General features: G+C 38.2%; 1 protein-coding gene across 1 annotated transcript in view; it reads right to left on the bottom strand.

Annotated features, from left to right (window-relative positions):
• tenm4 (teneurin transmembrane protein 4) overlaps nt 1-21977 on the bottom strand; it is a gene marked incomplete at its 3' end in the record, with an annotated part of 148744 nt that overhangs the window by 106236 nt on the left and 20531 nt on the right. The window contains exons 2-3 of the mRNA XM_079246627.1: nt 9533-9819; nt 8528-8800 (exon numbers count right to left, since the gene is read on the bottom strand). Coding sequence (XP_079102753.1) covers nt 8528-8800; nt 9533-9755 — 496 coding nt within the window. The 5' untranslated portion in view covers nt 9756-9819. The remainder of the gene's footprint in view (nt 1-8527; nt 8801-9532; nt 9820-21977) is intronic.

The following is a 21977-nucleotide window of genomic DNA, read 5'->3' as shown; positions in this document are numbered from 1 at the left end:
ACTTTTACATTATACCAGAGCAACAGTACGTTATGATCTCTGCTTCCTGAGTCTTAATAACAACTGCTAATTACTCTCACTAAAGATAACCGCTTGTTCAAAGCTACGTGGAATTTCTTTGCAAGAGTGTAATTCAATAACCATCCAGAGCACGTGATGAGATTCATGTACGAACGTTTGCAAATCATTATTTTAAGTTTTATGAATTTCCTGTAAACATATTTAAATAATACTGTACATTACATTTTCCTGATTAAACAATAAAGTTTATTACTTTAGCTTTGATCTACTCAGTCCCTGATCTGTTTAACAGTCACTGTTTTAGTGCACCGAGAGGAGTCAAGAAACTAAAAGATATGTAACATGAACATAGATAACTGACGGCATGTTAACGGATGTTGTTAAGACAGGGAGAGAAGCTGCAAGATTGTGCTGGGATGATCCTCTATAGAGAGGGGCTCATCCTGCTCCATGCTGAGCTCTGAGCTGTGGTGAGGTCCCTGAGCTTCAGTGGTAAGATGGGCCCTGATGTGTTGTTGGTTTAGACTGTCAAAGGCACTTGTGGAGAGTGGGTATGCAACTCCACAGATAACAGTCCAAAGCTGTCCACAAGGGCCTCTAAAACCCAGCAAATTAGCCTGCAAATGAGCCAGAGAATATTTCTACTAATCCATGATCTGAGCAGAGACTCTGCCAAAAAAGTAAACAAAATAAAATAACTTCACAAGAAATATGAGGGGTGGAAATAACCATGGCTGTGAGCCGGGAAACCGCTAGTGATTTCTTTGAAGCATCACTTTGCCTGATACTCGGCTGCTACACGAAGATTCCTGTGACCGTTTCAGAACAAGCTCCCATGTTGAGCTCGATAAGGAGGCAGTGAAATTACAGATCCCAGTATTACAGGAGACACTGTTCCCCACAGCATACGATCACAGCGTATCGCAGATGCCAGAAGGCAATGGCGTATCAAAACAACTGCTGTTTGACAAAAGTCATTATGTTTATATCTGAAGGAAAACTGATATCAATAGTGAGCTCTGACTGCGGATGCCCTGAAATCACTGCCAAAACAGCCAGAACTTGGTTTTGTTGTTGATTTATACAAAATCAAAAAACACTGTACTGGATTTGAGTTGTTTCTTTATACCGTGACTAAAAACTGAAAATAAACACATTTCTAAAAAACATTTAGGTGCACACAGAAGTAAAAGTCATGAGTATGACCAATAATAAAGTCTTGTAGGGAAATAGGACAAGGTAAAACAGCCCCTTCTTGTAGTTTGTTAAAACCTTCATGACAAGCTCATTTGCTTAGAATAAACCATTAAACTTAGGAATCATCCACAGACACAGTGGGAAAAGATACTGCCCACTTAGTAGTGTCCATGTCATGTAAATGAATAATTACTTTAATAAGACCATCATATTAAACTGGTTTATATTATTGACTATATGATACTGGTCAGACAAAAGCGAAATCTCAACAGGAAATGCTTAATAACTTATGTTAGGAATGAAAAGGTATTTTTTTCTGTTTTAAATAAATTTGAGGTTTTTCAAGTTTTATTTTAAATAGAAACCAAACACACACCAGAAGTGGACGTGGCCGTCTGTGGCTTTTTTTTTTCTTTTGGGTACGTACAGAACATGAGCTACATTACGGCTTTTGTATCAAAGTATAACAATTCTGCTTGTTCTGTGGTTAATTTTAGAAAACTATCTCTATGCAGAGGATGCATTTTTAATGAGTGTTCCTATTTTCTTTCATCTGTTGCGACTTTGTAGTTGGGTGAAAAATGATTAGAGAAATAAGGGACATTTAATTGCACAAGTCATTGTTTGCTTAGACAAGCAGATTGCGATTCTATCTAATCTGTGCCAATAAAAAATATTATTAGTTTAAAAGAGTAAATAAATAAAAGGAACTGGACCTTTTTAACAGATGGATTTATTCTCTTATACACGCTGAACGAGCACCTGGGATGTCGGTAAGTGTTTCTGTATGAACGGGAAATGTGGCATGGGCCAAGAATAATACAACTAAACAAGGGTTCTTTCGATGCCTGGACAACTGACAGATGATGTGCTTCCCACTCATGTTTAAATCTGCCAGAGATTTGCTATACAAAGCTCCTTACATTTTTTGGGTAGAGTGACATTTTTTACAAGGAACACCTGTCTCTCATAGACAGTCGTCTTACATTCAAAGGTTCAGTAACTGAAAACCACCCTAGAGCTCTTAACCTCAATCTTTCAACAGTTCAAAGTTTCTCCTGAATTTAAACCCTCCAAAAGGCATCTGATTCAGGTGGCATGGGAATAAATCATTGTAACGGTGGGGTTTAAACTTACTGCAGGAATTTTGTCTCATACCTGCAGTTTCTTTTCTAACTCATTAAAGCAGCAGTGTGTAGGAGTTGCTGATGTGTAGCAGTGAAGCAGCAGATTGCAGTGAGATGTGTGACTGAGAGTTTTTCTAAATGTTGTAAACACACATTAACCTTAGCGAGCTGAGGGCTCCAAATACCTGGACGTTCAGCTCAGCAAGGAAATAAACTGGAAATTTACCATTAAATTTGTCAACAGAGACAAAAACCATGTATATTAATTATACAAAGAATGCTGATTTTATTTGTTTGAAATATTTTTAGTTCATAAGATGAGACACAAAAGTGTGTTGATTTGTGTGTATTTCTGTGCCAACTAAAGACATTTTGTTGAATTATCAACAAAGGAAGGGGTTAATTTTTGGTTATTCAGTTTTCTTCCACTTCTGCACAGAAATCAGAGAATATCTGCAGAAAATGTCCTGAGACAAAAAGTTTCTCCTACAGCAAACCCATTGCCATTACACACATCGCCATTTCTTTCTCCACTTTGGGATGTAATATGCACACCCACGTGTGTGTGAAGGGATCGGTGTATGAAAACAAATACAGAAAAGTTCTTTTTAAATAATCCATATTAATAAAAATATCATTTTGATTATTATATTGCATTTTACCCCAATATTTCAGCCTAAATGTTAGTTATTACTGTTATGGATCTACTACTGTTATTAGACACATTCATGCCTAATATTTAAAGTGGCAATTGCTTGTTGGAAAGTTGTTTTTTCCCACTAGAAATAACTTTTACATAAGCATTTGTTCATCTTCGATGCCAAAAGACTAAAACATATTTTTGAACTACAAAAATAAAAAAAAAAACATTCAGGATAGAAACGCAGAAGCATGATGGATCCACATGAACAAACTAACCACAATACACACATCTGCCAACTCATCAACAATAAATATTGCTCTTAGTCAAGTTTACCACATGGTCACATCAGCATATTACTGTAAAAGTAAAAATCCTGATTGATTACAGAAGTTTTATCATGCACAACAAAAAGCAGTGGTGGACAAAGAAAACCTGACCATCAGTCACAAACTTTCTCAGGAAATTACAGTTTCAAAGTCTTCTATTGTAAAAAAGATATGTTTATAGAGGAGAGCCGAAAAGGCAGTGTATTCCTAACTCATCTGGGGGAGTATTCCAGGTTTATTAAAACAGAAAATACCCTGGATTGTTTTGTTTAATCAGTGTGTGTGTGTGTGTGTGTGTGTGTGGTTGTGTGTAACTGATCTATAACAAACACCTTTGAAAAATCTGTTAAACTTTCTTCTCAAGAAAAGGTATATAAGCTCATCAGTCTGTTTTAACCCATAAAACTCCAAGACAACGTTTTGCCGTCTTTGGTTCACTTGCTGTTTTTTACTGCAAGATTGCATGTAGAACTTCGATATGCCGACGTTTTACAAAACAGACTCAGTTGTCAGACTATGGCTAAAATGATTTCAAGTTGACGTATCAATAGATACACCACCATAAAGGCCAATGACAGAAAATGGATTTATAACTAACAATAAAATATCACACAGGTCAATTGTGACCCAACTTTTTTCTCACATGCATTTCATTTCTTTAGGTCTTGGCTTTTAAAAGATAAAATACTATCATTAAAACAAGACAACAGAAACTATTTACATACACTTATTCCTCCAGGTCATTTTTGCTATTTCTGGTTTTTATGCTACTATTTATATACTTGCTGCATAAATATCCTAATTGTAAACCTCCTGAAAAATGTCTGGAAAACCTTTCTCGAGCACTCAAACGGTCAGCTATTAATTGTAATTAACCCCACCAAGTTACACAACACCATTCCTGAAAAACTGTTGACAATATAAAAGAATATATACAATATAGCATTCGGAGGCAACATTCCAGTGAGTGGTTAGGGAAGTTGTCTCAGAAAATCTCTTGAGCTTCTCTGAAGTACTGCTTGGAACATAAATTGCACTGAAACAGGACTGCCACACCAGTTATACGTTGCATAAATCCTTAAGATATCTATAAGGCTCTCTGAATCCGTCTCAAGAGTTGACTGTGTGATTTTAAATCATGGATGGAGCCGTCACTCAACACTTGCCGACCTGCTCAGTGTGTACACTCAAGCTCAAGCAGGAAAGCAATCTGTTGCGACAGTCTGCTATCAGGACTGCTAATTCTGTGTTTCTGGCAGTTTCTGTACCACATGACAGTCTTCCAAGCCAAACTTGTAAACATTTTAATCTGTAACAAATTACTTCCAGGTGACATTAATGATATAAATAGTGTTCCAAAATTAAGTATATTATGATGATTGAGAGAAATCTACCACAGAATCAACAATGACAGAAATTACACTTAAATAAAACTAATAATATTTTAGATTTATCTATTTATTAGGGGTGGGAATATCGAATTGAAAAATCAAAAATTGGAATTTTTCCTTAACAATCAAAAATTGATTTTTTTTTAAATAAATGAAAGTAATCCATCATTATTTTTTTGTCATTTTTATCATTTTCATTGATCTTTGAACTAGTCTTCTTGTGCAACTTAGCAGCAGAATGAAGATCTGATTGCTGTGTTTCCAAATTGAAATAAAGAAAACTGATAAGCAAATTAAAATGTTTTTTTTACATTTTTTTTTTTAATCTACAAAAATTAGCAATATCAAACAATTGTGGGAATCGCAATTTAAATCGAACCGGCACCCAAAAAAATCGGAGTCAAATCGAATCTGGACAAAAGCATATTGTCACAGCCCTAATATATATGTGGTGTACACTGCAAAAACTGAAATCTAAGATTAAAAATCTTAAATTGAGTACACATATGCTTTTTTTTTCTTTTTTTTAATTGTTTTTTAAGGCTGAGTTTTTGCAGTGTAATTAGAAGCTGGATGAAATCCCAGTATTTGCTTGTATTCTGCTGGAAATCAAGATACAGCTGAGAGGCTGATGGGGAGATTTTCACAACAGCCGTTTTCTGCTTCAATCAACACCTTGATAAGGAAAAGTTGAAAAAGATCGTCACTCAGCTGAACTGACACTGCGGCGCTGACTTCCTGTATGCAAACAGACACTGATGCAGTGCCGCTCCGCATCTGTTTTATTTGAATAAACTACCAAACAGGAACAGCGGTAATTTAAGGGGGACATCTTTTTTATGCTGATAAGGCAAAACAGCTGTGTGAAAAGGGCTGAAGCTTGCTAGCGTACCAGCAAACAATAATCATCTATAAAAAAAAGAACATGTTACATGAAATATCTCTGCACTGCTTACAAAATGTTATGGAATCATCACTTTCCTTTTACAGAATAATCAAAGCTTGCCTGTGTGCACATATAGCTTAAATCAGTAGACAACTAGCCAACCCACTGTAAATAATTGCATTTTAGCCTTTGAAAAAGACAAGCAGTCACACAACCGTCTCTTTATTTGGAGCTGAGTAGGCCTTAGCTGTATTTTTTTGTCTCCACAGGTTATGGAACACATGAATAACAATCCTTCAAGCAGCTTTGTGGTTATCATTTCTCCCTGTTCTCATGGTTACAGAAATGCAACAGCCAAGGCACAGCAGTGGGAGAAAGTTGGGATTAGAGCACACATCTGGATAAGCTGTTATTGGGTAAAAACCAAGAAAAGCAACCCTCTTCCAAACACAGCAGTCTGGCTCGCCTTCTTGCTGTTTAGGCTCAGTAAGATGTGCAATGACTCAGCAGTTGCTGGCTGCTGGTAGTGTCCTCGAGGAGACAGAAACCTCAGGCAGTATGAGATGGATAGATACACATAGGTGTGCACACTGCATGAGTGCCCATATCCATGCCTATGCACTGCAGATGTGTATAGGCAACCACTGGAGGCGGAGGTAATTACTTTTGGTTCAGTTATCATGTATGCTAGTTCTTAAGTACGTACGTTTCTCAGGGTAAAGGCTATTATCATTATCACATCCACAACTGCAATGGGTCTTTGTTAAGAACAGAATAATAAGCAAGGGCTGTTGTTCACATTAGAGAAAAGATGGCTTGGAATCAAAGCATCAAGAAAATTGTTCCAAAATTACTGTCGCTTATTTGCAAGCATTAAAACCAGGGTCAAGTCAGTCACATGTGAAGAGGGGGGAACTGCCCAGTGGCTTGAATACATTAAAGCTGAGTAAATGGTTTGTTGATTTAAATTGATTAAAGCACACACAAGCAGGCCTGCTCGATGGATTTTAATTAACTTGCCATATATAAATTGTATGTTATCTGGCATTACTGAATAAAATGCTGAATACAAGTGCTCTTTCTGCTTGGGTGGGTGGAATAAAAGACTACTTAGAATATCAATTGGGTCTCACAGATGCATGATGCTGCAACAACTGATGCATTCAACACATTCCAGCATACCAACCTCTGCACAACCAAGCAAGGAGATTCTCTGTATGTACAATGCAGCCAAATATGAGGCCCTAGGCATCTCAAATGATCAAGCAGAAGGATGCCACGCAACCCCTTTGAGTCATTCAGCCAAATGGTTTCCACATTCAAGAGTCATTTCTGTCAGTTATAATAAGAAGCTAATACATAACGTGACACCCACTGAAATGCAAAACTATTCAAGAGCTTCTCTGCAAGGCTGTTCAGGGCAATTAGAGAATTTGTCGCTGGGTCCTTCATGAGTTTTTCTATCTGTGAAGTGCCATAGGAACAATATAAATCTGCCATGTAATATGCATTATTTAGATCCGTGTTTATTTTTTAATTGTGCAAACTGCAGCTTTAATGTTTAGCACATGGAACCTGCATGCCATAAAATTATTTAATTTGAATCTGAGGTGAACAAATACACAGAGCGGTATACATTATGAACACACATAAGATGAAGTGTGAATAAACAAAGGTTTACACACAGTATTGCCTTACACACTATATTATACTGGAAAACAACCAGCTGTAACACCAGAAAAAGAAAAAAATCCTCCACATTTCCTCTTCTGAGTTTAATACTATCACATTACAACCGCATAGAAAACTACTTTACAATTTATCTGCAGTAGATCTACTGTTGTGCTCATGGCATTTTCTTTATTTTAGGTTAAGTGACCATCTGAGTCCACACAAAAGGCCCTTCATGCTTTAAGAGTTAAACAGAAACACAAAACCTTTAAACATACATATGGTTTTCCAGCTGGAACATGCCAGACCCTTTCTCTAGAAATATGTAGTGATTCACACAGGCCAACATAAAGAACATAAGAAAAACTAGAATAATTATGTTATCCTGAAGTAATGCACAGCAGACAGAAGGTTTTATGTGCAAAACTGATCATTATCTCTTGTTTAAAAGTGTCTCTATTATGCACATTTCAGTCTGATTTATTTTAAAATGCAAGTCCAGAAGGGCAAGAAATAATCAAGCATTTTTCACAAAACCCCTTCATTCATTTTGTATTGATCCTCTCCGATCAGCCTCTGCCAGAAACAAGCGGACAGAGAAATCTCTGCCCTATGTCCTTCCCAGGGGCTGCCTCTGATTGGTCAACGGCTAGGAGTAGTAATACTGGGCAGTGAAGGTGGGTGTGGCTTTCTTCTCGTGAACGTGCACAACCTAGGGAAGATGTCCCATCACTGAGTCCCTCTCCCGGGACGTCACTAAAATTTAAAAGTAAAAACCAATCGTTTCTGTTGCCATGGAAACCGAACGTTGAGAGTGCTGGAAAGCTCAAACATTTGTTTAGGTGATAAAAGACGCACATTTGTCTGATGAATATTCAACACTATAACAGTGTAGAAAGCTCAAAAAACTAGAAATAGCATCATAGAGCCGCTTTAAAGAAGAAATGTAATTAAGAATTTAAAATGGAACAATAAAATGGCACAAATAGAGACTAAAGTGCTCAGATTTTGAATGCTTTTCCAGCAGAGACTTGTCAGAAAAAGAGCAAATTCAATCAGATTTATCAAATTTATACAGGTTTTCAATGTAATTTGGTTATTTTTGTGGCATTAAGGACCACACTAGTCTTTCTGTACGGCTGTAAATGAACATCCTTGAGAAATAAACACGCATTTATTCTGTTTTAATGCCTGAATCACATTTTAATAGGAAAATCTGCTTTACAAGGACAAACAGAGAGAAGTAAAAGAGAGGAGTGACCTACCGTTTTCTGTGTTCTCATGTTCAGTGTCAGTTAGCGTTAGATTCGAGTTGGCCCTGCTGGAGAGGCACGAGCTGCGACCTGACTTGGTGTTGGTGCGGCCCCATAATCTGACCGCATGCTCTGGCGACATGATGCCGTCTGTCTCCGTGTCTGCATCGGAGCCCACGCTGACTGAGTAGTCGCGGTGTGGCAGCCCAATGTCACTCCTGTACGTGGCTACGTGAGATGGGAGGGCTTCTCCAAAGCCAAGGTCTCGAAGGGAAAAGTCTGCTCCTACAGCAAGCCAATAAACACAGAGCTCTGGTAATTAAAACTACAACTAATTGCATTGCTTAACCTAATGAACTGTACTCATTACAGAGAAAAATGAAAGCAATATCCTGGCTTTAAGTAGTGTAAGAGTTTCAGTCATTGTTTGCAGAGTTAAATGAAGCAAAACGTACATTTAGTATGACTATATTTAGTGTTTCAAGTCTATCTTCACAAATTTCTGAATCTTTTAAGCTAGTTTCATAAAATTCACATTTAGGTCTTCTTGTCTGTCACATTTTTACTGGAACTTGTTGACATACTTGGAATTGCTCTCATTCAACACTGTAGTGAGTTGAAGAAAAGACACTGTTGGATTGGATTGTTTGCAGATTTTGTCTTTAAATATATTTATATATAAACAACATAACTTGAAAAATATTTTCAATGTGCAAGGTTGCTTGATTCTGGAAAAGAAAACACTATACTACTGACGTGCTCTTTGATGCATTTAAATCATGTAAAATATGTGAATTTTGCATGAGGAGCTTGAACTTTGCAACCTCTGTTGATAACGTGTCTTTTCTTCTGGCTCCTCATTTAAAACAATCATGCATCCTATAAACCAGGCTGTGATGTGCCTGTTAACTAATAATCAGCTTCTACAATCTGTGTTTTTTTATAATCCAAAGTATAAATATAGATTATACTCTCAACAGGTGGCAAAGTAGCAGCGAGTCTGTGAACCAGTCTAACCTTGCCTGCTGAATTCATCCACTTCATGGTGCACCATTTCCTTGACACGACTCCCGTAACCCATCCTTGAGTCATGGTCAAAGGCTTTGAGGGTTTCACTGGAGCTGTAAGACTTCGTGTTGGGTTTGCCATCTTCACTGTCGGCTGAGGAGCTGGTATAACGCCGCTCTGTGTCCTGCCGTGCAGTGAGCGAGCGGTAGGGTCTACGTTCTTTCACTTCCATGGCTGCCTCCACACTACGTTCAGAATCAAATATGGGTTACTATTCCTGTTCAGTTTGAGCGATTCTGTGGAAACAAAGAGAAAAAAAAACAAAAAACAAGGACACTTACATGAGGATACTTATGAAGAAAGAAAGCAGTTTCTCATTTTAGGTCGCAAAATGTAGCAAATGCAGATTAATAATTCACTGCAATGACAAGCTTCTATCTCAAGAAGAAATATTCTAGGTCATGTTAAGAAACATATTATTGAGCCAAACAACAACATAAAAACCAAAAAAAATCTGTTTAACTCTACCCCAACGCGCACACACGACGCAACACACACACATACATACACACACACATGCACTCAATCGAGCCACTGCAGAAACACATAAAATGCAAATGCATGCTCCCTTCTCGTGTATGTATGGCTCAGCACACACATGGACTCCCCGCGATTGGATCTAATAAAATATGGCACAACAAATCTTGCACCTATAAAGTTTACAGCACCAGTCTCCCACAAATATTCTATTTTATGTGCCGTACAGAAAAGCTGGGTCTCCAGCCTGTGTAGAAGTGGCAGGTGTCTTTCCATGAATTGTGTTGTTTATAAGTTACAAATCATCACTAGCTGAAAGGTGAGGTGCCAAACCCATCTAGGGCTACTGTGAACCAGCACTGGTGATTAAAAATCTGCGTCGTAAAACCACAACTGCCAAACAGCACACTGAGGATAAGATCAATACGGACAGGGACTTTTAGTATTCAGCTATGCACCGCATTTTCTTACCTGCCTTCAAGGACAAAATATTGAAGAGAATAAAGAAAAAATAGATTTTGCTGCATCAGTTAAACATGCAGGAAATCAATAGGTAATTGTACAGCAGGTAACTGATGATGCCTTGGAAGCAGCTCATTTAAAGTGACCATGTGTTTTAGGGCATTGAGTTGGATTAACAAACGTCAATGTGCAAGTAAACTGTCTTAAAGGTCTAGTCACTGTTTACTTTAAAGCTTTACAACTCAGCAGTAAATGAGATCAAAGCCACTCAAAATATCTCCCTGCCTCTTTCAAATGCAGAGCTTTAAAAAAAATAATTATGTATCACAGGCTTAAAAACCTCCCCATACACGCCACAGGATCCCTGCTTCTATACTACTTGCCACCTATGAGCAAAATAGGAAGCAAGTCACTGGATAAAAGAACACAGCTCTTTGAAAGAGAGATAAAAACTAATCCACGCAAATCTGAGAGTTTTTGCAGACAATATGCTGTGTTGTTCAGACAAGGATTTTTCCACAAGATAAGCTCTTTATGAATACTGTATGAGATTTGTGCCGGACAGAACCGTAAACAATCATCTTTAGTGAACTATATTTGCCCCCACCCTGACAAAAAAGAAAAGGGGAAAAAAAAAACCTCTTTATTTGAGACATCATTGTTGGGTTTGGGGGTCCCTTTTTGTATGTATTGACAGCTGAAAAGATCCTGGTGATTAATGACTTGAGGCCACATGAGGTGGAGGGGGGGAGGAGGGCGAATGCTCCTACTCTGCAGCCACAAGAGCTCTTCAGCTGCTCCCAAGATTTCAAATGCAGCTTGTATGAGTTGCTAATTTTTACCTTTAATTCAAGATCCTTGATGCTATGCAAATGTGAGAGCGTGCACAACAAGCAGCTTTGCAAAGTTTCAAGAATGTTCTGTAAAGTGCATTGTTTTTGCTTCTAAAGAGACTGGGCTCAGTACTTTGGCCATCTCTCTTCAGCAGACCTTCCTCCTCATTATTAATCAGCTTGTAGGCAATGAGATGTACTTTAGAGACCATGGGAAACCCAGCGAGGTTTTTCAAAGCAACAGCACACCATGCACATCATGCACAATGACTGATGATATTTAATATGAATGTTCCCCGTCTTGGACTCGTATGCTTCTTTATTAAAATATACTATAAGATTTAATGTCTGTTTTGTGCTTATTTCATGTACTGGTACACCAAGATAATAATAATAATAATGATAATAATAATATTGATTATAATAATATGAGGCTTTTCCATCAGCAGATAGGGAGTGTTATGGGAGTGCTATGAAAGAGAAGTTTAAAAAGGGAACACTTAAAAAGACGAATTGTTTACAAAGACCAGTGAAAAATAACTGTCACGGACTGAAATCTATGAAGCAAAGATAAGAATCAGTCTTTATTTCAAACACAAAGTTCTTCTAAAGCCTGAGCTGCAGAGCTTGAGTAGTGCCAAAAAGGAAAAGAACTGCTTATCTTTGAAATGATCCAGAAATCAATTGAGGTCTCCCCTGAAAGACAAAAGAAATGATGGATGGTCTGTTTTCCTCTTTAAAGCAATTGCAAACTCCACCTTGTGTAATTTCATTATCTACGACGGGTAGATTCAGGTTTGTGGGTGTAAAGCAAATGCAGAGCAGCTGTGAGCACTGCTGAAACATGCTTCTACAAAGAAAGTGTTGCAAGGACGTTGAACAATGGAAGTCATCAGATACAGTCGTGCATAAAATCTTTGATGAAATGCATATGTGGAGGAAGTGGCTGCAGACTCAAAGGTTCTGAATAACGGGTCACCCGAGGCATTTCTGACCCGTTCTAAACTTAGAGGTTTCTACAGTGCATCCAAGATCGCAATCAGCAATTACACACTGTGAATAGGTCATCCCAAATAAAAGCAGGACTACTTCAATTAAGCAACAAAAAGGTTTAAATCAATGGTTTGAAACTATGGGGAGGTGAAAATATGGTGCATAAAGAACAGCAAACATTCAAGTTGCTACAAACAATAAAGTTCTGCAGGTTATAAAATCTATCTGGGAGTGCTGGTTGTCTTTTCATTTCATGGTAAGGTTCAAGACTTATAATAAATTCAATAAAAAATAAATATATAAACAAAAACCGTTTTAATACACTAAACATAGAACAGATCTGCATCAGTGAGAATATGTTACTTTACCACCAACATTTCTTTTAAGTCTTTTTTGGACGAAACTTCATGTTTTTCCAATGATTTCTGCAATTTCTTCCTTTTTTTAGTTTTCGACATTAATAGCTTCATCAATCATTTGAAGCATTTAGTCAATCAGCCATTTTCCCCTTACTTTTCCTCAAGCCTTCATTCACTGACCAATGAAAGAGTTATGGTGCACACAATATCTTTCATCTGTGCAAGACTGAGCAGAACATCAAGTCAAGGTATATCACTAGATCATCTTACACCGTTGTCCCACCAAAGTGGTTCCAGTAACAGCTCAGAGATAGACCCTAAGGAAAAAACAATTATTTATGTACTGACCACCAAATTACTGGCCCTGGCACCAAAATAAAGTGTAATGTGGCCACTAATTCTTTCCTGGGACAGCACAAAGAACTGCTTACATTGAGGGCTGATTGCAGGGTCATGGAGACCAGTCACACTCACTAAAATATTGCGATTCCCATGTTTATAAGGTCAGAGCCTTTAGATGGCTTAATTCATGAGAAAACAATAAAATATGGATGTAAACTTGAAGCTGCAGTGGCAGAACGTGCTCTCGATATTCTTTTTCCCTTGGTGATTTTCCATCGCCAGACACATCTTGGAACGCTCGATGTAGCCTAACAGCATTCACAATGACTGTTCGCTGCTGAATTATAGTAGAAAAGTGGAAAAAAAATTGCCAGAAGTTTGAATCCAGTCAGCTGGTATTTATAGACCCCACTTAAAAAGATGTGATAAATCCTCTTTGTACCGTTGTTCATCAATACCAGTTAGCTTCAGATCACCTGCAAAATCTGATATCAACCATAATAGGTTTTTTTTTCTTTAAATAATTTAACAAATAAAAGTTATACCAAGAATATTATGAGTTTCCTAAGTCCAGATGAAAGATATGACAATTTTTTCTTTGTCTCAAATGAACATTTTATTTACAATATGTGCTGTTGTCGCTGTGCAGTCATTCTGCCCACATGTAGCCGTGCTCAAGTTTTGTGGACCTTTTTTCATGAAACTCATTAAATTATTTATGGATGATCCCCTCCTGAAAACCAGCAACAACTGAAAAAAGTCACCTTTGTTTCATAAGACAAGACATCTGTCAAACCAATCCATAAAACACACCACCTGCAGTGTGAACAGAGGAAGCCCCCGTTAAATAACCTGTTGAAGCTTTTGCAGGGCAATTGTGACCATTGCTTCAGTGTCGGGAGTTAAATATGGGATCTAAATAGGCGGGAGGCATTTGTGGTACAATATAAATGCAAATGGCTCTGCGCTATCCATCAAACAATTAGCAGTGTGCTGCGAATTGCTATTCAGTGCTGGTGCTGCATATAAATCTGGCCTTCACTCTCTTAACAATCCTTGTTTTCCATTACAGCTGCTCTTTACATGTTAAAGATCTTTACATGTTAAAGATTTTTCCATGCAGAATCCAGAAATAAATGCTAATATTCACAAGCAACACAGAAAACAGACACAGTGAGACACATGAAGAAGGCCTGCCAAAACCCTCTGAGTGCAATCTCAGGTGATTACTGGTTACTTGTCTGTGAAATCACTTAATTACTTATAAATGATGACATTTTTAGGCAGATGATAGCTAATATACCACTACAGACTATGTAGCTTTTAAAGATACGCATGTATACACCACTGATCAAATTCCACAAAATCCCAAAAAGTTAAAAGAAATAAAAATATAACTGAAAACATTTTTTGAAATTTATTGTGTGTCACACTTTTGGGAAAAAAAGAAAAGAAAAAAAAACCTTTGGATTTTTTTGGTTATAAAATTTTTGTATAGTCACAAGGTCAAACCAGCACTACACAGTAACGTCTACACAAACACACGCACACACCAGCATCATCGAGAGAAACTTGGAGAGAATTTGGGCAGATATCAAGAACATTGTCTACATGGTCCATTGAGAGCAAGAAACGCTCCACACAGGCAGCACTTACTTCTTTTCTGAAACATTTTCACATGCCTCGGCTCGATGAAGAAAAGCCTTCTCAGTCAACAGAAAGGTGTTTTTTCAATAGAGGGGGGTGGGGGGGGGGGGGGGGGGGGGGGGGAGAGACTTGGGTAGACGTGGCGGGGGGGCCGAATGGCTTGCCAGACAGATCTCAATTTGGTTGTACTAATGCACGCTGAGGAGAGGAGGGGGCCTTGTGGCGGTGGGGTATCTCAGCAGCCTCCTTCCGGGATCAAAAGCGAGCCCCACCAGCGCATTAAACAAAATGCGTAAAAGCCTCAACATAAACAAAAGTAGCCTGGGTGCACTACTGCAGCATGCGCCCTGCCACTAATCACTCTCAGCAATTCAAGGTTTAGTCCTGACAGCAGGAGCAGGCGATGGAATAAGGCTTTTAAGCCAGGCTGGTAAGCAGGAGGAAAAGCAGTCTATTTACTCACTTTATGCAGTGATGAACACAGCTGACCTTGGCAAAATAAAGCTCATAAGGATTGATCTAGGGTTACATATAAAGTCACTAAATGGGAATAATTTATATGTACTCATAATGTTCACAGAGCCCTCAAGAGTAACAGAGATAAGAAATAAAGTTCAAACAGCTTTAAAAGTGGACCCCTATTTTGGCGGTGACCTGCCTCTCATTAGTTTGCAACTAATGCTCATTATGCTGCAAAGGCTAGACATAAATTTGATTTATAGTTTGGCCCGCAGGAAAACAAAACCTAATACCAGCTAAGCAATAATCAACTTACTGTAAACTTGCAACTGTCAAAGCCACTGTTATAAATACTTGAGGTTTGCAGCTGTAGCCTGAGGAGGGTCTACTGTATGGCGCTGAAACGCTGCAAATAAATGATGCAGCGAACAAAAATATTTTGAGTGCCGTTTCCATGCCTTCAGGACTGGTGCACTGGAATTACAAAAACACATATTCTTGCTGTAAGGACCCCAAGTTCTGACTAATGTAGCAGAGCAGGATGGAAATAGGTTCTGGTGCTAAAAAAGTACCTGACACATCTGTTATGTAGCTTAAAATCTACTAATCAAACTGCTGATATTAACTGGAACAGCTTCCTGCCTCCAATAAAAACTATTTGTTGTGTTTGTTTTTAATCACAGTGATGGAAAGGGGGTTCACTTGTGTTGATTTTTTTTCCCTGGAGATCAGCTTGCAGGAGTCTGCACCATTTCTTCCCAGTTATTTATGTTTTTAAGGTGCTTTAGCTGAGAGAGCTGATCATTTAGCTCTGACATCATTTTGCACTTTTTCCCTAAATTTACCTTATGGCGGATTAACAAGCTAAAAGCTTTTTGGCTTTTGTTTCATCTAAATATCTCTGCATGCTTTCAGCACAAAAAAGGTCAAGCTTCTCATGAGAGATATGCCATTTACGTAGAAAATTCAGGCTTTCTTTAATCCAGCAAAAACAGAACTGCATACATATGTTAATTAGTATCTATTTGTTTGTTTGTGTTTGCATTGGCCAAGAGAGAAATTACATACCTTGATTTGCAGAAAAGCATGCAAAGCAAGGTGAAAGCTAATTTAATTTCTTTCCTAGCAATCCAATCATTTTTTATTTAACCTAGAAAGCAGGGTGCCGAGATAATTTAAATACAGTGAATAAACAGTACTATTTGTAGAGAATTAAAGGCATCTGACTTCGGTGTTTGGCATCTTATTCAAATAGTAGCATTAAACGTCTGCAGCTCTGGGAGTTTGTTCTTTACAATATGAGCCACAGATGTTATCGCACCACAATGACACTAATGATCCTTAAGTTGCTGAATCTGAACACGGTGCATGGATTATATTTAGCTGTACAACATAGTTATTTAAGTGTAAATTCAAGTAATGGAAATAAAATACACAGTAGAGTAGTAGTAGAGTAAAAAGCTAAAGGCACACAGAAAATCCAATGAGCATCTAAAGTAATTGACGCCAGATTGTGGTTGACTTTGGTTGAAAAATTTCTCCAGTGACCACTTTGGTTTGGTTTTCACATTTCTGTCCAGCATGAAAATAATCTAGAAATGCACTTCCATTTCTATGTTCCAGGCAGAACTGACAGCACTTGATGTGTCTATACGCAGTCGCATGCAAACCAGAATGATTTCTTATAAATATTTCAATCAGGGACATGCACTAATAATCTGTTTATCTAATTCATCTTTTTTCCACCTTCCATTACAGAGAATAAGGATATGGCCACCACATTGCTGTTAGGGATCAGCCTGGAGTGAAAGAACTCCCTGCAAAGAGAGATAGAGTTCTTGTACTGCTGGGTACCAATTACAATTCTCTCACAATAGGGGGTCCAGAGATATCCAAGTGATAACTCATGTAGACCGAGAGTATGGAAGTGCACTGCAAAGATCAGAGACTTAAAACCATACAAGAAAAAAAACCAAAAAAAAAAACCACAGCAACACTTATATGTGTCTTTTTTCCAAAATGTGAAAGGGTACAATCAGCATTATACAGTGAGATCGTCAGTAAAACCCAGATTGGCTTTTTCCTGCTACGACTGGGGCCTTAAGAGTGAGTTCTGACTAGAAATAAATTTGAAAAAGAAATGTTTACTGACTCAGAAGCATCTCAGAAGGAGCATCTGAAACTGACAGAAGCAGCAACTTGTGTACAAAGAGGCACAATCTATCCATTCGAGCAGTCTGCATGGCAGCTGGCAGCTCCCTCTCAGTGCTGCCGTGTCGAGTTGACTCCAACCTCCGAGTCAAAAATAATATACAACTTATCTCAAAAAGTCGTGCTTATCAGCCGCTGGGGTCCACCGCAGTCTGTGGTGTTATCATGTACCATCTCTTTTTGTTGTAGCAGTCCACAGGGTTGCCCAGTATGTCACCAGTTCATGTTAAGCACACTGCTTCTAATCTGGCAAATTCCCGAGTTTTACAAAACTTTACAATATTACATAATTATAATGCAAATAAAGCACATTGATAAAATTGTCCAGGATCACATCACTAGTTGTTCTGTTTTTTCCCCTTGTAAAGTATCCTAGCATTAATACCTTGCTGACAATACTGAATCAGATATCTGTAAGCAACCTAGATATGAAAATGAATGGTATTGACCATGCAGCTGTCCCTCAAGTCAAACTGCATTAGAAAAACTTGGATTCACGAGACACCAACTAAACAATATGATTGATAAACAGGATATAGACAAACACATTCATAGATCACATAATTGATTCCCACCTTCTTGATCAAACTAGTGCTTCCCACTGTTCAGAAGGAAGCCCTGTATATTGTATAAAGCATCAATCAATCACATAAATTGGGGCAATTAGGTTTCCTCACAGCGGCAATAATATAGATCTTCGATGCACTTTGCAAAATGAACCAGCAACCATGCCAAGCTCCAGAAGATATATGAAAATGAAAACCACGTGATAGCCTGATGCACAACGTGGAGCAAACACAACACTGTTGAAACAATAAAACCAGCAGATGTTCAATATCAACAGTAAAAAAAAAAATCAGCTCACACAGCAGAGCTAGAATAAGGATTCCTAAATGGTAATGGTATTACTCTAAGTGCTCAGTATAGTCAGCTCTGCAAGCCCTGCTTTGACAACCACACACCTCCCACATCTCCCATCTCAGCACCCACTGGGTGTGGCTAATCACTCTGAAGCTTCATCACCCACCGGATGACAGCTCTAGCTAGAAAGATGCAATGTGTAGAGAGGGCGTGTCTGCTGCAGTGGCCTGCTGTAAACAAAATGGGCTTGTTGTCTTTAAAGTTGAAGACGGCACATCACAACATTACATTCAAACTAAAATGCATCCCCTTCTCTGGTGACAAAAGCGCAGAAAAAAGTCCTTCAAGGATTTTCCCGGGACGCTGAAAAACATGCAGTGATTTACCCCAAACTGATTATGACATAAAATGGCTGACAAGTGGCTTGGCAGTCCTGCGTTGCCCTGCACAATCCTTCTGCCCCCAGAGGTCTGCACTATCTGATCCCAGTGGCTAAACATTAGACAGCGCTGACGCTTGCAGAAACTCTTATGCACAAACATTTTTGCATTTTCTTTTGTGTTTTTTCCAACTACAAGTCTTTAAGAGAAGCCATTACTTGCAAGTAAACAAACCCCTGTAATAAGTTGCTTTAAAACACACAACAAAATGAAATCATGGTGGTGTTTTGGTTCCTTTTCGTTAACCGTGTTGATTGTTTACGCGTAAGAGGGGAATGACCTTTCATCCATCAGGGCAGGGCACTGCATCGTCCTATATAAATTCAATTCTCTTCCTAAATTAAGATTGATCACCTGCTCTTGGCCACAATCAGAATCCATGATCTAATCAGAACTTGGCCTAGACAGAAAAGGATACTTCCATAAATAAAAAGCATATGAGAGCTGGCGAGTGCTTCTAAAAGACTGCAGCTAAATTTGATCATCCTCTTCCTCTACACAGGTGTGCTTTTAAGCCTTCTACCTTCAAAGACTGCCAGTCTGATATAATGCTCACTACATGTATCTTCGCTGTTGTTTTCCTACACTGAAGGTTTTACATCATACTTGCATCAGCGGATGTGAGCACCACATGCAAGAGTCACTGCTAAGCAGGTAATGCCCATGGAAGCCTAGCTGGGGCGATCCCAAAGAGACAGAATCTGTCAGAGGCGCCTTGCCCAGGGACACCCAGGGTAATAAATTACCCAGAATTAACACATCATCCTGCACTCCACACAGCAGCCACAATCCACTCACGCCATGAAGCTTAATGGATCTATTAACCAAATGGAGTAAGGGGTGCCCGGCTCTCAGAATAAATTCCTGTTCAGCGTGAACAACAAACTGAAGGCTGAAAGAAATATGATTTTCTGTTTGATTGAAGTTACTGGAAAAATACAAAAAATGTTGTTAGACGGGTTTTACATGTCAGACTTATTCATTATTTATTATGAAACCATGAAGATTTATAGAGATTTTGTGGAGATGAGTGAACATATCGCCTAAAAAGACAAGAAGCTTGGAAGCAACCTGACACATTCCCTTTATCACCTGTTCGAACAGACTTCTGACATGTGTCTCCATGGCCATTAAAAGCATACTCTCCTGTTGATGTCTGCCACTGATAGCAGGGGATGTTTAATAGAGGATTGAAAATGCGGGTTGCGTTGCTTTTATCCGCCTGGTATCTCTGGCATCCAACCAGCACTGTGACACGCTGATAGGGTGACACACAGCAACATGCAAATGTTGGACCAGGGTTCATTTATCAGAAAAGGTGAATTCAGATAAGAAAGAAGTTCAGTCTTTTTCTTCTTCTTTTCTTCTTTATTAGGACTTTGCTGATATGTGTCACGGGTGACGGACACTGTTCAACTGAAAACTCGCATGTTGTGAAAGAATGAATGAAACAGAAATAAAAACTGTGACAAGTGTTATATTACACTGCAACACCACTTGTCTTCTGAGATGAAAGACTTTACCGACAGACCCACTGACCCTCCCCACCACCACCACTAAGAAAGCCATTTTACTCATTCCTGCTAAGCTGCAACCTACCCTTTTTACTTACTTTATTTTCTTTTATGAAGAAAATATGGAGCAACAATAAAATATTCATCAGTGGAAAATAGTAAAACCTGAAATCAAAATGGTCAAATCTACAGAAAAGTTGCATAAAACTAGAGTTTTTGCTATGCTATGAAAAAAAAGTGATTCATATAATTTTTTATATATAAAGTGACGATGAGATCAATAACCAGTCAGACACCGTTGTCAGCCTCTATTTAAAAAGAAAAAATCTCAGTTGATGCAAGTTTCTTTGTTGTCATTAATGTGAAATTTCATGAAAGAAAACCGTCTTTTGGTTTAAAAAAGGGTGAACAAAACATTCGGCCTTTCAGCTGAGGGCTCACATGATGAAAAGAGATGTAATACCTCTGACTCAGAAGCTGAAACCATGATACAAATGTGCACAATTTCACATTGTGATCTCATCTTATGTTGCAGTCCACCTGCCGCACCCAGAGCTGCCCCGTCATGCCGCCGCCACCCTTGTCACCGCCCTCATTACGGGAGTAATAGAGCTGCTGAGAGGATGTTTTAGAGAAGTTGCAAAAGTAAGGTGAAGAACAGCAGCTCAACACATGAAGTTAAACACAGACCCACAGGGAGGATTATGTGACATTACGGCCTACAAACAGAGATAATGCCTGGTTTGTTCATCGCAGTGGGTAAGCGCAGGAACACTCAGAGTGTGTTAGCTAGGCTTTGTAATGAGACACAATTAACTAAGCATCTGTTTAGCTGTTTCTGTAAAAAGCACAATGTACTGAAACAGACATGAGTAAAGTATAAATAATTCTGGTGATGTTAACATACAACAACATATATTGATTAATGATGTGGTTGGAGATGCAAAGCCAGTCTGATGACAGCTGTTGTGCCTGAATGTCATTTAAAGTGAGAATGTGGGAACAGAAGGTGAACTAAAAACAGCAATCAAAAGACTGGATGTTTGGTTTATGACCAAGAAATTAATAAAAAATAATGTCAAAAATAAAAAAAAAGACAAATTCCACAACCAATAATGAAAATGTTTTCTATTTTTTCTCTTGTGGACTATTTCTCACAAATGCCTTTTCATAAAAAAAAAAATAATAAAAAAAAGACATAACATTGCACTAATACGGTTTAATCAAGAAAAAGTCTTTGTCCTAAATCTAAAAAGCGTCACAATTCTAAACTCCAATTAAGAGCTAATGTTTCTAATCGCATCAACATTATTAAAAGAATTAGCTGGATGGAAGCATTCCTGTGGGCATGTCTCTTAAAGTGCTGCCAACCTCAGCAAAACTTGAAGGGAATCCAGCCAATGCTGCTACTCAGACCATATCTAATTTGTGGATTGTTAAGTGGCAATGAACTGCCATTAAAATTGACTTTTTTGAATGTGCAATAACTGTGAGGGGTAATGTAGCCATGGAGACCAATTTAAAATTTGAGTACCAAGTTCAGGGGCACTTCAAACCCATTTCATACCACTGACCAATTTTCCACATTCCCAATCTCGGTTTGAAAACAGAAATACCTCATTTCAAGTGCAGCCAGACTTTACCAACAAATAAATAAAGAAAAAGAAATTAAGCAGACTTATTCAAATATAATATCTAAAATGAAACACAATTCTGTGATAGCCAGCAAACCTACAAAATAAAAAGTTTTTCTTAATAATAATTTTTTTTTATTAAATCAATGACTATCTTTCATC

The sequence above is a fragment of the Telmatherina bonti genome, assembly GCF_933228915.1.
Source record: "Telmatherina bonti genome assembly, chromosome: 9".
Lineage (NCBI taxonomy): Eukaryota > Metazoa > Chordata > Actinopteri > Atheriniformes > Telmatherinidae > Telmatherina > Telmatherina bonti.
Note: the sequence above shows the minus strand (reverse complement) of the source record. Positions and strands in the feature narration are given on the sequence as shown.